The sequence below is a fragment of the Protomyctophum parallelum genome (genome assembly GCF_964188405.1).
Source record: "Protomyctophum parallelum genome assembly, chromosome: 21".
In the NCBI taxonomy this organism is placed as follows: domain Eukaryota; kingdom Metazoa; phylum Chordata; class Actinopteri; order Myctophiformes; family Myctophidae; genus Protomyctophum; species Protomyctophum parallelum.
The window spans coordinates 27,425,755-27,440,759 of record NC_139713.1 but is presented as its reverse complement, the minus strand read 5'-3'; the positions used below and the strand labels follow the sequence as shown (position 1 = coordinate 27,440,759).

The 15,005-nt window shown below is 39.5% G+C and overlaps 1 protein-coding gene across 4 annotated transcripts in view; it reads right to left on the bottom strand.

Moving 5' to 3' along the window:
- Positions 1 to 5,773: 5,773 nt before the first annotated feature.
- Positions 5,774 to 15,005, bottom strand: part of alad (aminolevulinate dehydratase) — a 52,951-nt gene continuing 43,719 nt past the window's right edge. For 2 of the 4 annotated variants that reach the window (XM_083794118.1, XM_083794117.1), the window contains exons 2-12: positions 13,719 to 13,846; positions 12,481 to 12,531; positions 10,844 to 10,940; positions 10,471 to 10,606; positions 10,025 to 10,108; positions 9,544 to 9,632; positions 8,630 to 8,685; positions 8,438 to 8,525; positions 8,055 to 8,141; positions 7,724 to 7,853; positions 5,774 to 6,756 (exon numbers count right to left, since the gene is read on the bottom strand). In XM_083794118.1, the coding sequence (XP_083650244.1) occupies positions 6,698 to 6,756; positions 7,724 to 7,853; positions 8,055 to 8,141; positions 8,438 to 8,525; positions 8,630 to 8,685; positions 9,544 to 9,632; positions 10,025 to 10,108; positions 10,471 to 10,606; positions 10,844 to 10,940; positions 12,481 to 12,531; positions 13,719 to 13,846 (1,005 nt within the window). In that variant the 3' untranslated portion in view covers positions 5,774 to 6,697. The remainder of the gene's footprint in view (positions 6,757 to 7,723; positions 7,854 to 8,054; positions 8,142 to 8,437; positions 8,526 to 8,629; positions 8,686 to 9,543; positions 9,633 to 10,024; positions 10,109 to 10,470; positions 10,607 to 10,843; positions 10,941 to 12,480; positions 12,532 to 13,718; positions 13,847 to 15,005) is intronic. The other 2 variants (XR_014571012.1, XM_083794119.1) reach the window with 2 other exon arrangements.

The following is a 15,005-nucleotide window of genomic DNA, read 5'->3' as shown; positions in this document are numbered from 1 at the left end:
GTGTGTGTGTGTGTGTGTGTGTGTGTGTGTGTGTGTGTGTGTGTGCGCAGTGTGAGAGAGAGAGAGAGAGAGAGACAGAGAGAGAGGAAATATTAAGTCTCCTCTGACAGTCCGTCTAATAGTTCAATGCACTCAGTGTACTACTATTTTTTCTAAAATGGTGGTTGTGGCTAAAAGGAAACAAATGTCCGGGGGTAAATTTCCCAATTTCCCTAATATGAATCACGTACTATTCATATGTTTTTGTCTATGCTACTCAAATTATGCTGAATGACCATTCATTTGGATGTCAGTCCGTTCGTCTGTCACGCCACCATATATGGCCGTCACGCCTCGTGACACGCTCCATATATGGCTGTCTCCATAAATGAAGATCATGACACTGACCTCATCAAACCCTGGATAACCATACATGGATAAGACATCTAGATATGGAGCCGGCAAGCAACTCTCAAACCCTTAGATTTCCATATATGGAGCTCACCTGTTCTGACATTCTTATATGTTGATCCTTCCCCATACATCCTTCCTCTTCGATGTCTCCCTTAGTGTAACCGCGCCCGGCAGCCGGCAAAAACTACAGTTCTCAACAGGCCAGAAAATGAAGGCCTGGCTCTACCTGCATGGGCCCTGACTGGGCTGGCCTGAGGCCCCCCCCTGGTCTTACTAATTAGCATACATTTTAATAATAACTGTGACGACCGTAGGTCCTGCAGAACCTGTCAGTCCGTCCATCCGGCACGCCATGTGACACGCTCCATATATGGCCCCATATGTTGTTCTGACCTCATCTCTCATCTGACCTCATCAAAGGTACACTCAAGACACTGCCTTGACATTCCAATGATTCCATATGTTCATCTGACCTCATTAAACCTTGTACACTCTAGAGACGCTCCATATATGGCCAGACGTCATCAAACCCTGTACACTCAAGACACTGCCCCCTTTAGGCCCTTTAGGGCGAGGTCGCTTCTTGCCCTCAGGGCGTCTTACTGGTATTAACAATTGCAAATAATAAAAGGTTCTGAATAACAAACTTTATTTAATTGGCTTTATATTGTTTAAATAAACCAATAAATAAGACTATTTGCTAAAGGAAAAATAGTTATTAAATTATGTTCAATAAGTGACTAGAAACATTAAAATATCATGTGGGTAAACTTACCACTTACCACTTGGATCAATTTGAGCCACATGACCTGCCAGATCACATGATTCACACATCACATGATTAATAAGTCATTTTCATGACCCTATGTCATGACATAGATGCTTACTCATGATTTCAATTGATAGAAGACATCCTGAAATAAGGGTAGATCTTTAGATTTTACTGCCATCTCATTTTGCCCATTGCTTCCAGGACAACGTACAGTATGCAAAAAGTGGCAGACAGACTAGGGATGTTGTGATTATGCGGTCGACACACTTTGCACAAGATGAGTTCCCTTGTTGTCAGTCCATTCCAGCCCACCCCTCCCCCATACGAAGTTATAAAATGTGCTGCATGTATCACTGAATGAATAGATCGGGAGAGAATGTATTTCCACCTAGATAATGCGTTCAATCAACAGGAAGTGAGTGTGAAAGGCGGTCTACTCTACAGTGTTGTCCGGTATAAGAATGCTGATTCTATTACAGTCCCTGACCTGAGGCTTGAACCAGTGGGGGAAGTAACTAAGTACATTTACTTAAGTACTGTACTTAAGTAGGCTACAATTTTGAGGTTTTTGTACTTGAGTATTTCCAATTTACAATACTGTTACTTCTACTCCACTACAACAACAAAAAATCCGATCTACAAACACAATACGTGACACATTGTGAGCTTGTAGATCTGCTATTTTCAAAAGATTTTTATACATTTGAAAACTGAAATGGGACATTCTGCACAATTACTTTTACTATTGGTAATTTAAATACATTTTGAAACCAGTACTTTTGTACTTTTACTCAAGTCAAATTTGAATAGCAGACTTTTACTTGTAACCAAGTACCTCTAAGGCTAGTTATCAGTTACCTCACCACAATCCACGATAAAGCACGTTTGAGACGAAGAATAAAATGTTTCTATTTGCTGCACTATTCTAGAAATGACTAGTAAGGTAGGCGTGTCATTGAAGTAAATTGTCCAAAAGGGGTCTCTCGCCCCTCGAATCACTAGCCACGGCTATGACCCAAAACAAACAAAGAAAATAAACACTGGAGTGAAACGAAATGGAACTTCATTGTCAGGCTAGTGGATTAGCAGTCGGTCCATACATTCATTATAACAGACAGCCTTTTATCTCTGTCATAATGTTTCCTGCTCATTTACCTATGACCACATCATGTGTCATGTGTGTGTGGGTGTTGGACTGATATCATGCAGTGTTTGCCCTCTCTCTCTCTCTCTCTCTCTCTCTCTCTCTCTCTCCCTCTCTCTTGTAAAAGTATCAATACTGCAATGTGGAAACACTCACCTTGTAGATCTGCTATTTTCAAATGGCCGAAATATATAGAAGGCTACTGGGCTAGTAAAAGTATTGACAATTGTAAATACTGAAGGAATAAAATTGTACTTGAGTACGTACTTAGTTACTTGTTTACACCACTGACATGTACGCACGCACGCGCACACAGCTGATAGGGCTGTAGGAAGCATAATGTCCATGTTATGTAATAGTTCTCATTGAACAAGCACAGAGAGTAAACAGAGATTCAACTAGACCAGACAGACAACCAGGGTTGTTGTGAATATGTGGTCGACACACTTTGCAGTTTAAATTCATACAAGTACCCTACCCTCGTGGCCTCGTCAGTCTATTTCATTATGTGTACAAGTGTCTCTGCCCCCCCTTCTCTGACACACACGCAGCCACGCACACACACACGCACGCACGCACGCACGCACGCACGCATGCCCACACGCACACACACGCACACACGCACGCACGCACGCACACACACACACACACACACACACACACACACACACACACACACACACACACACACACACACACACACACACACACACACACACACACACACACACACACACAAGCACACAAAGTGACACACACAGTCAGGGAATCCCTATTGGTAAAGATGGTATCAGGTGACCAGTTACCATGGCAGCAGCTACCTGCCTTTCTGCCTTTCCAGTGAAGATGTGTCTTCAATGAAGAGTAAGACACATCTTCACTGGAAAGGCAGAATGAATGTATGAATGAACATGGTTGAATGAGGGAATGAATACATTAATGAATAAATATGGTTGAATGAATAAATATGGTTGAATGAATAAATTAATGAATAAATATGGTGGAATGAATACATTAATATGGTTGAATGAATGGGTGAATAAATGAATGAATAAATATGGTTGAATGAATAAATGCATATGGTTGAATGAGTGAATGAATTAATAAATGAATATGGTTCAATGAATATTGTAGTTGAATGAATGAACTAATGAATTAATCTGGTTGATGTACTGAATTCATAAAAAATAATATGAATATTGAATGAATATGGATGAATGACATTAACAAATTAATGAATGTGGTTCAAGAATATGAATGAATGATAACGTGTGGGAAAGAGTGATATATCCATTAATATGGTTGGACAGGCGAATGATTCACTTCTCGGCACAACTGAGGTTCTCTCTCAGTATTTCTCATTCTTTCTCTCTCTCTTAATTCTTATCTCTTCTCCACGCACGCACAGCATGCACACACACACACACACACACACACACACACACACACACTAAATATTTCTTTCCTATATATTGGTTGGTGTTTAATACCTAGCAATAGTGTTTTTGATTGTTTATTTGGATCCCCATTTGCTACTACCTTAGTAGCAGCTACACTTCCAGGGGTCGACACATAGATTACATTACATATGAATATGACGTTCTCGTCATATTGGTCTCTCGGATGCACAGATTCTTCTATAAGACCCAAATACATTACAAGGCAAGAACAGGGAATGTCGTATCCTATTACCTCACATATGGCTGTATGCAGTATCACCCAGAAAGGTTGTATTTTTGCACGTTTCCAGAAAACATGTGTATGGTCAGGGTTCATGTGGTTACACTTTCTCCAACATGGTTGTTGGCTCTTAAGTTGTTTACTTTTAATTTGGGGTGTTATAAAATACCGTATTTGTTTTTTCCATGCAAATTCCCTCCATTCCTTTGATTGGGTTGTTGTCTGGTGTTTTTCCCACATATCGTCCCACATCTGTTCTGGAATGTCCTCACCCAACTCTTTTTCCCATTTATTTTTTACATATACTGTGGAGAACTTTTTGGAATCCATCAAACATGAGTACAAAACAGATATGGCTTTGGGTACGTGTGACTCTACCATATGCCCGTTCAATGATTCGTATTATGGGGTGTATTTCTTCCGTCGTTTTTTTTATGCTTTTGTTATAATAGTCTCTCATCTGTAAATATTGGAAGAAGTCCTGGTTAGTCAAGTCGTATGTACTTTTTATTTCCTCAAAGCTTTTAATTTCTCCTCTTTGACAGATCGAACGTTTTTAGCTCAAATCTTTGCTTCTGGGGGTCCCTGGAACTACATATTTTCAGATGGGGGTCCGCAGCCAAATACAGATAATTCTGGGGGTCCTTGACATGAAATAGGTTGAGCACCACTGACATAGAAACATCGATTTTTCAGAAAACTGTTCTGCCTCAGGTCTAAATGGTTGAAGTACTGTACAGTACTTCAGTAAATGTACTTAGTGTGTGGACCGCTGTGCTGACGCATGCCTGTATCGGCCTGGGGATAACAGACCATTGATGGCAGGAACCAATCAATGACTGTGATTGGGCGGCGCCGTTATGTAACCAATTCTGATGAGGTCATACGGGTCGAAGGCAGCCTGTGTGTGTGTGTGTGCTGGTATTACTATACTTTTGAGAGCCAAATGTCCTCACAAGTATAGTATAATTTAAGAAGAGAAAAACAATGTACATCCTGGGATGTCGTCCAGTCCCAGCCATCACACACACAGGACATGCATTAGGTTAATTGAGCTCAAGACAATTTGACCAAAAGATATGTTTTTTGGTTTCTTTTTTACCGAATGGGTTCCCAGATTGTTGTAGCGCAAGAGTTCCCAAAATGTGAAAGATATTCACACAAAGAACATTTTCATGATATGTGACAAATATTGAGGGATTTATTTCCTTGGCCTGTACGAGTAGCATGCATAAGAAATAAGGCACTGATTGGTTTCTGATTGCGTACTGTATGTGTGTTGATATCTGTATCCCGATACTGTCTGATAATGACTCAATTACGTCTTGAGGATCAGTAATATTTTATCTAAATCGACTAATCCTATATGTTACAGAGAGAGTTAAATGTAAATGGATGTGTACATTTTCACAACAGATTATCTAGTCAGATATCTTACAATTGATCAGTATTGATGATGATGGCCCATTCAATGACACACCATCAGCAAAACAGATTTATAGTCGTTTAAAATTAACCCATTCTGACCGGGCACCCATTTTGGTGTTATAGCATCATGTTATGCTTTAGCTATTGAAAAATAGCAGATCTACAAACTCATATCGCGCCACCGAGTGGCGCGATACGAGCTTGTAGGTCTGCTATTTTTGAAAGAAATCGAAGAACGACTGACATTTTTAGAATCTGATCTCAGGTCAGAATGGGTTCATCAGGACCAGTGTGTGTCCGGCGGAAACCTCGTATGAATCTGATCTCAGGTCAGAATGGGTTAAACCAATCAGAACTTTGTTTTTACTCATCAATATTTTAATTTTCAATTTGGTATGGGTTGCTGCTATAGAAATGGTTCATTTAAATAGTAAGCATGTAAATACTTCAAAGAACATGATACACCCTAACAGGGTAAAGTAATCTGAAAAGAACAGATATATATATATATAAAAGAAAAAAAAGAGTACAACAGGAACCCATGTAACATTAAGGTACGTAACATAATGGTAAAGAAAACATAAATTGTACAGACTATACAGGATAGATTGCCTCTTTTTCCCCACATCTTTCTATTGGTTCTTGTTTCTTTTCTGTAAAGCCAAAAGTATTTGGACATTTCCTCTAATATTCGCAGTCAGGACGGTGGCAGACTGCCTTCATTTATTTGACTTCAATCAAGAGAATCGACAGGGATATTTGTCATTCACTCGTACCATTACACGTTTGTGTTGCATGTTCAGCAACTGGGCTGAAAAATACAAGATTGTACTGAAATAAAACGTATTACGGTATTATCGCCCATACTGTATTTCTGTTGTTAGCACAGTCTTGCGGAACATGCCACACTAACATATCGCTGCTTGTACCAGTAGGAGTGACAAATTAACCCTCTTGATTGAAGTTAAATTAATGCGTTACATGAAACTGTCCTGACTGCCTCTCCCAATGTTAAAGGAAAGGGACACAGCAACGAAGGAAGGCCAAAAGGAATGTCTAATTTGGCCACACACTACTACATGTATAATGGTAAATACTTCAATGACTGTATAGCCTCGCGTATCCAGTCAATGTCACACTGCATGGGGCAATTTGCATTGCAACGGCAGATAAGTCTGGCTACGCAAGGCTAAAGACCGTAACCAATGTTGAAAAAAGGGGGTAAAAAAACAAATGAGTGTGTGTCCTGGTCCAGTGTTTCTCCATTGGATGAATGTGGGTCACTGTTTCAGCCAGGTGAGTAGTTGGGGTGTGTAGTAGGTGATGATGATGTCAGCACCTGGAACAAGGAAATTATACACTGAGCTTTTGTTTGGTTTCTTTTAAACCAGAAAGCCATATTCAGCAGTATAAGTGAGTTTTACTTTTCAGTGATTCTCGTGGCAAATATGTACAGTACCGGTATATGAACCAATTAACTTTTCAATGACTAACCATTTAAAATATTGAAAATATTGAATATTGTCATGTTGAGACATGCATGAGGCCTCAATGTATACCTGGATTCTTGACCTACAGCAACTCAGATAAATGTTTGATGCATACATCTTTTAAAATAACCCTCTTCAGCGATGCGACACATTGTGAGCTTGTTGCGAACGCAATGAGCACTAACTGAGACCCTGCAGATCATGTCTGTCTGTGTGTGTGTCTGTCTGTCCCGCTGTGACACCACCCGCCCGCCACCAGAGGGCGCAGCTGTAGCACACACACACACACACACACACAAACAACCACACACACACACGAGCTGCGTTCGCTTCCCGCGTTTGCGCGTCTTACTTGTAGATCTGCTATTTCCAAATGTTTTGTATACATTTGAAAACTTTAAATGGAACATTTTGTATAATGAGTACTTTTATTTTTGACTTTAAGTACATTTTTAATTCCAGACATTTGCTTGTAACAGAGTATTTCTACTTTGCAGTATTGATACTTTTAATTAACCCATTTTGGGGCGGGAACCCGTTTTAGTGTTAGCATTACGTTATGCTTTAGCTATTGAAAAATAGCAGATCTACAAGCTCATAGCGCGCCACCGAGTGGCGTGCTACAAGCTTGTAGGTCTGCTATTTTTGACAAATCGATGACAATTTTAGAATCTGATCTCAGGTCAGAATGGGTTAATAATGAAACGGTCAGGATGTAATAGACATTTTTAGAACCTGATCTCAGGTCAGAATGGGTTAAGTAAAACATTTGAGTGCTTTTTCAACCACTAGTTGGCCAACTAGCCCTCCTCTCACCTGCCCTGCGGAAGGCAGTCATTGACTCCATTACAGCCGCCTGCAGGTCAAAGGCTCCAGCCTGGGCAGCGTGCCACAACATGGCAAACTCCCCGGAGACATTGTACACCGCCAGGGGGTGAGTAGGGTGCTGGACACAATAGAGAAGAAAAACAAATGTGTTTATATTCATCGCTCCACTTGGAACCATCAAAATACATGAATCAAAACGGAAGGCATGAATGTCTGGTGTTGTTAATAATCTAGTTTGATTGGATTTGGTTATCTCATCTAAAAGTATTTGCTTAACAAATGGAGCTTCCTGCCAGCAAGGCGCTAGTTAACCACTGACCTTGTCCTTCACTTCTCTCACAATGTCCAGATACGGGAGTCCTGGTTTCACCATCAGCATGTCGGCTCCCTCCTTAACATCTCTCTCCTTCACGGTCATAATTGTATGTACACGCTTTAGTTTGTATATCACTTTTCAAAAGTCAAATCCAAGAACATTTCAGGTAACATTGAATTAAAAGCCATACATAATCATAAAGTACTATTTGAAAGTATCAGTGTTGTGTGCATGATGCAGAAATTACCTACAACTAAATAAATAGATTTTACACAGTATTTTCTGAATTTCTGATCTGAAGAATACACATTTTAATCAATCTCTTTCCAAATACTTTCAGAACATGAAACAACTACTTCACCCTCGAGCCATACGCACAAACTCACCACGGCTCGTAGGGCCAGACCTCTTGCACCAGGAGGTAGCTGGTAGCAGCGTCTGTCTCCAAATGCAGGCTTGGACTGTGCAGCATCTCTATACAGAAAAATACAGTGTTTGGTTTCATTTTAAATCAATCTAGCCATCAATGAAGATTAATACCTGCCATTATCTGGCCTCAAAAGCACAGTATTACATACCTGAAGGGACCATAGTAGCAGGAAGCAAACTTTGCACTATAGCTCAACACTGACACCTAGCGGACAGAAGGGTCATGTTTTAATTAAAGAGGCATGAAACTGGGGTGGTTTGTTTCAAGTTCAAGTTAGTCGCTGTTTTCAGTTATTATCCATTATGCAATGGGATTCTCAGATTGAGTTCAAATAAATAATGGGTAGGTTATGCTGGGAACCCACGAAAAAGCTCTTTATTGTGGTGTGTGTGTGGCTGCTCTTGCCAATCCTGGTCAATGTTTTTGGGCCAGGTAATACAATGCTTGTGTGCCCACTGGGTGTTGAAGTTAGGTGTGCGAATCCACAGCTAAATCTAATACATGATACATGTATTTGATGTTTTCTATGTCATTTGAAGTTTTTCGTATTTTACAATATTTACAATATATGTAAATATTGTAAAATACGAAAAAAGTAATACTGAATAATGAAATGTATTATATTATATGAACTGAGTGAATTGATTTCACAAATGAGACCCAGCTGTGATCTGTCGCTTAGCTAGCCTATATTAATATGTCTTCTCTGTGAGACATACTCTAGTTTGAAACGCTGAGGAAGGCCTGCGTGCCGAAACGCGAAACTCAAACTTTATTAAGAGAGTGCGGATATTCCCCTTTTTCCTCATATCTAAATCTAACACCTAAATCTCACATACTAATCAACTGCACATGTGTTGCTTACATCACGATGTACTAATAATCTACTGTCCTTTCTAACCAGAAATGGAAAACAGATTTGGCCTAGTGTTTCACCCCCTTTACATTTTGACAGTAAAATGCAGTATACTTTTAAAATTTCATCATCATTTCCACTATTTTACAGTCTGAACACATCACATGACTCAAATTTTCAACAGTGAAGAGTGACGGTTTTGTTACCTTGTTGCCCAACTCATTGGACATCAGTGCTTGTTTGATGGCTCTGACTCTCCCATCCATCATGTCAGACGGAGCAATGATGTGGCAACCTAGAGCAGTGACACAATACAATGTAAATGATATACGGACTACTTAATATAGTTAAGCTGTGTCCTATGTCTTTGTATTGGCTGTAATGACTGTGGCTGGCTCTATTGTGATGAGAATGTGACTCTTTCCGTTGTGTACCATCTGGAGAGCTTGCTTGTGGAAAACCACCAGCCTTCGTAAAAGACATGGAAACCTGTCATCTTACAACTTCATTGGATTCACGTTATATAATCATGATTCATGGCACATTTCCCCTTAAGTTTTAATTAAAATCCTAATTATAGCATTAAGTTACTGAAATCCTAATGGCTAGAAGGTAAGAGTAGTAGGCTTAACAACACCACATACTTATAAAAATATATTATAATAATAATAAATAAATAAATCTTACCAGCCTGGGCATACGCCACTGCCACTTCTGCCAGACGTAGACAGCTGGCATCATTGTCAAGTGTGCCATCCTCTCGTAAAATGCCTGAAACATGTATAACAGCATTGCTTTAACTGATTGTTGTCTACATATTGTCTTTCTTTCTTGTTCTTCTGTTATTTTGTGCAATCTTTATCTCGTGAGGTTTTCCCTCAATTATCTCTCAGATAAGTTTAACCTCCATATCCATTTTTTGGTGAAAGGTCATTTAAAGAAGAGTACCTCAAGTTGCCATGTATTGCTGTACTATTTTTATGAGCATTTTTTAATAGAATATATTGGGTAAAATATACCCATGTTTAGTGATGGTTTGACAAAAAGGATGTTTAGTGTTCTAGTGGTTAAATAAATATTGAATTAATTGATATACATGATATGGAAGAGTTGTTTATAGAGATAGCACTGACCACAGTGTCCATGTGATGTATACGGACAAAGGCAGACATCACAGGCCACCAGGAGGTCAGGGAATAGGGATGTGATCTTCTTCACTGCAAGCACTGCAGGTGTATCATCAGTGTCTGCACCAGAGCCCTGCTCATCCTAATGGAGATACGTGTGGAAAATGTGAGTATGTCCACATGTAACTGTGGAGGCAATTATTTATTATATAGGAAATGTGAAACATTATGACAGGATGATAAAAAATGACTCTTCTCTTACTCCAATTACCGAATGTAATTACTATGCATACATGTGAGCAATGATGGGAAATAACACACTGTATCATTGAAAACCACCACTGCCCAAAAACACAAAAAAAAAACACAGTTCACCCACCTTTGCCACTTTTGCAGGTACACCAAAGATCAACACACATTTCAAGCCATTTTCCACAAGAGGGCGCAGCATTCCCTCAAGCTTGTTCACCCCATATCTATGAACAGGAAAAGGAGTTATTCAGAACAGCAATAAATGCTGTACACACCTAGGCATATCACTATGGTATAATTATCATCTTACATGTATTCAAGGTGAAGAAATCACATACAAGTAATTTAAATATTGGCAGCTTTGCATTTCATGCTAGCCTGTAACATCATGGCACAATATGGGATGAACTTCCCATTGCAATCAGAACTGCAGACTCACTTCCAATCTTCCGCTGTAGTCTGAAAACTAACCTCTTCAGACTCCATCTTATCCTGTAACACTTGCACTAACCTTACAGGCGTATGCAAAGGCTAAACTTATGTAATTTAGATAGCATTTTCTTTAGACATAGCACTCAAAAGTGTATGCTCATAGCCTCACTGTACAGATATTATATAGCTTATGATTCTTGATGACTATTTCTATGTATTTGATGTTCTTCTTACTGTAAGTCACTGGATGCTAAATGCCTAAATTGTAAATGTTTTCTGTGCTGCACTGCTTCTATAAGACTGAACTTAGAGAATGCTGCAGGACCTTTCATGTTATGAATGCGTACTTGTATTGTGAGCAACAGCCAGCCAGCTAACGGATTCTCTTCTTATCTGGCTCCAGCTACAGTGGTTGGATGCAGGCCCACCCTAACCTCACTGCATTTATCTGAGCAGTACAGCCTGGGCTTCAGTGGCCTCAGCCTGGGTTCTGCATGTCCCCCACATCATCAATCTGCATTGCTATACAAAGCTGGGCCTTAAACACTTGAACATTAGCCAGAAAAATAGCCGCTCTACAGGCTCACAATGCCTTGTGAGCTTCCGTGTTAGAAGGCAACAAGAGCCAACTCAGCTCTGTTTCAGTAGGTATACTGTATAGCAGGTTTAACCACTTTAAACTCCACATGGTTGAGTTTATTTAGTGTATTTAGTGTATTTTATTTTCCGTTATTGTGGAGAAAGCTTTTTCTGAAAACAGCCGATCGTGTTGTAAGCTTGTCGATCGGCTATTTTCTGCCAGGCAATTCGTCACAGTCGTCTTTGTTTTTGGAGCATTTGAGATTCAAGGTATTTTATAGGCGGTTGCCGCCTTTGAGTGGAGAATGCATGGGTCTGCTCTTGTTGTAATGATTTGGTGCCTATGATAACTATTGTCTGCCTTTTTAATATATGTATTTATGTACTGTATGGATGTATTTCCTGAATGGGAGTCTATCAAAATTCGAAAGCCACTTGTCATTATGGTTCATTGTCCTTGTCATTGTCTTTGTATATTCAATCTTTTTATTTATAATAGTGTTGTGCCTGAGCCGTTTTTCTTTTCTTTTCTTTCTTTTCTTTTGTTGTTTGTTATTATGTTCTTGTTGTGTAATGTCTGTTTGTCTTTGAAAAAAACAATAAATATACTTTATAAAAATAAAAATAAAAGAAAGTAATTCATTGGCTGCTGTGAAATATTTCACAATTGTAGCCTTCTGCTTAGGAGACGATTCTTCTATTCATTGCTCATCATGTTACTAACAGCCGTTTGGAACTAAATGTGTTCCTTACCTAGCTTGTCCTGGTAGGCTGGCAATTTGCTCAACAGCATCTTCACTGTCTCTGTAGGGAGGAATATGAAAAATCAATCAATCAAAATCAAATCAACATGTTTTCCATCTTAGCTCTTGTCTATATTATTATTAACACAACACTGTCTGTATTTGTAACTTTGATTAATTTGGTTTTGGGGTACATACTGTAGGAAGTGTGCTATGGTCGTTTGTTACAGTAATGTTACCATTATTACAGGAAGTCACTCTGGATAATAGCATCACCTAACTGCCTAAAATTTTAACAAAGCCGAGACAAGTTCAGAGGGCCAAGCGAGAAACACTGCAGTATACAGTACCTATCTAATGGCATTTAGTTTCTGGTACTTTATTCCCAATCCCTGTGCATTAGGTGTGAGTGTGACTATCTGAAGGGGGCTAGGGAGGGTTCATTATTTCCCCCCCGCTGTCTGGAGGGGGTCTGGGGGCCTTTTCACCTAAAAACTGAGAATCAGATTTTCATGTCTGGCAGTCTGAGTTGTGTGTGTGTGTGTGTGTGTGTGTGTGTGTGTGTGTGTCTCAGAAGTGTAACCACCATTAAGACAGCACAGTCTTACAACAAGTTATGCTCTTGCCCACTCCTGAAAGACTGACTGGAGAAAAATAAAAAGCTTTGCCCCCCCCTGTGCTTAACGATAGACTGTTGGAGTGTCACAAACGGCATGCAACTGTCTGTTTTAAGAGTGCTGCCATGGTGATTAAGTGCAATTGCTTAACAAAGGATTACTGATGGTGGCTATCTTATCCCCCTGGCTAAAAACAATCAGATAAGTCTAGTGACGTCATTAATACAAACAGGATTGTCTTTATCTTCTATTTATTTTCTTATTTTAAAGAGTGTGAAACCGGGGAAGCATACATCAAATATACGTAAAATACCGTATTCTGCCGAATATAAGACGACTCTGATTATAAGATGACCCCCATTTTTTCAAAACTAATTTGTGGAAAAAGAACATTGAATGCCAAATCGTCTAGTCCCTGATTATACATACAACCCCTATTTTAGGATATTTCCATTGGATAAAAACATACCGGTAGTCTTATATTCAGGCCAATAGGGTACATTACACAAACAATTTTGGAGGTCCTTGACATGAAAACGTTTGAGAACTACTGCTTTAGAAGGCACTTGTAGAACCGGCCTCAGGTCTCAATGGGTTAAATACATTTAAAAATATATATATTGCTATTTACGTGATGAAAATTGGGTAGATGAGGTTCTCGGGCCTCAAAGTGGTAGCAGCAGTTTGCCAGCAGCGGAGTGTTGGGTGGAAATATCCACTGTGAAGAACTGACTCTACCGCTGTCTGCATCTCTTTGTCCTGAAAAAGAACAACAACAGAGTAAAACCTCCAACAGTGTACGGAATGCAACCAAATGGACCCTTTATGGACCTGTAACTCTCAGAGTGTACACTCACAGACGGGAATTGATCAATCATGCATGATATTGGTTGTAAAAACAAGAGTCTGGGTCGGCTTGTGTCTGCCACTGCCCACTGCAAGAACCAATAATTTACTCAAGCGCTGTTTGAATTGAAGTACCTATAAAATAGCTCAGAGCTCTATTGCTGATTACTCAGGTTAGAACCCGCCGCAGTGGTGTTCAACCTGAACTTAAACCAGGATGCTTCGACTTCTCTCTAACTTGGAGCAAACCCCATTATACAGTATATCCTCCGACTAGGCTTGACTCATGATGACTAAGCCAGTCAGATCTATGGGTTCTACCATATCTATCTGATATCAGCACTAGGTCGGCTCGGGCTCAAATATAGGGATTGTCATACTAGACAGCATATGTCGTATAGCCCAGCGTCCTAGTTCAGTCCCCATATATGGGGACTGAATATCCAATGAACACTCTCCCAGATCCGCTAATATGAATAGTAGTGAAAGTCATCGTTACAGTACCATTTATATTACTTTTAGTTTTGATGATACTTTATACTTCTACTCGACTACATTTCAGTTATTTTTACACCATTCACTACAACCATTTAATTTTGGCACAGGTCTTTTACTTCGCATAATGTAGATTATTTATGAGAACATAAAACAAACTCATAACCTTAAATTCACCTAATTAGCAGTTGGGAAATTAAAGTGATGAAAACATGTAGTGCCTTTAGTAATTACAATCCAATAACACACGTGAACTGGGCCTTTCTACATATTGAGCACTTTTATTTTGGTGTGTACTGTACGTGTAACTGTTACTGCAAGGCTTTTCTTTTGACTTACCTTAATTAGCTCGTCTTTACATTGTGGTATTGTACCTTTTACTTCAGAGACATAAGTTACAGCACTGGGCACTGGCAAACTGATGCCATAATACATTATGCACTGCACGCCACACAATTTAGGTTCGTAACATTGTGTACTCAGTACTGTCAATGCCAGCATGACCGCAGCTACAGCTATAACTCTCGTGTGCCATCACCATGTTTAATACTACTACTAGTTTCGAGAATGTGTTTTG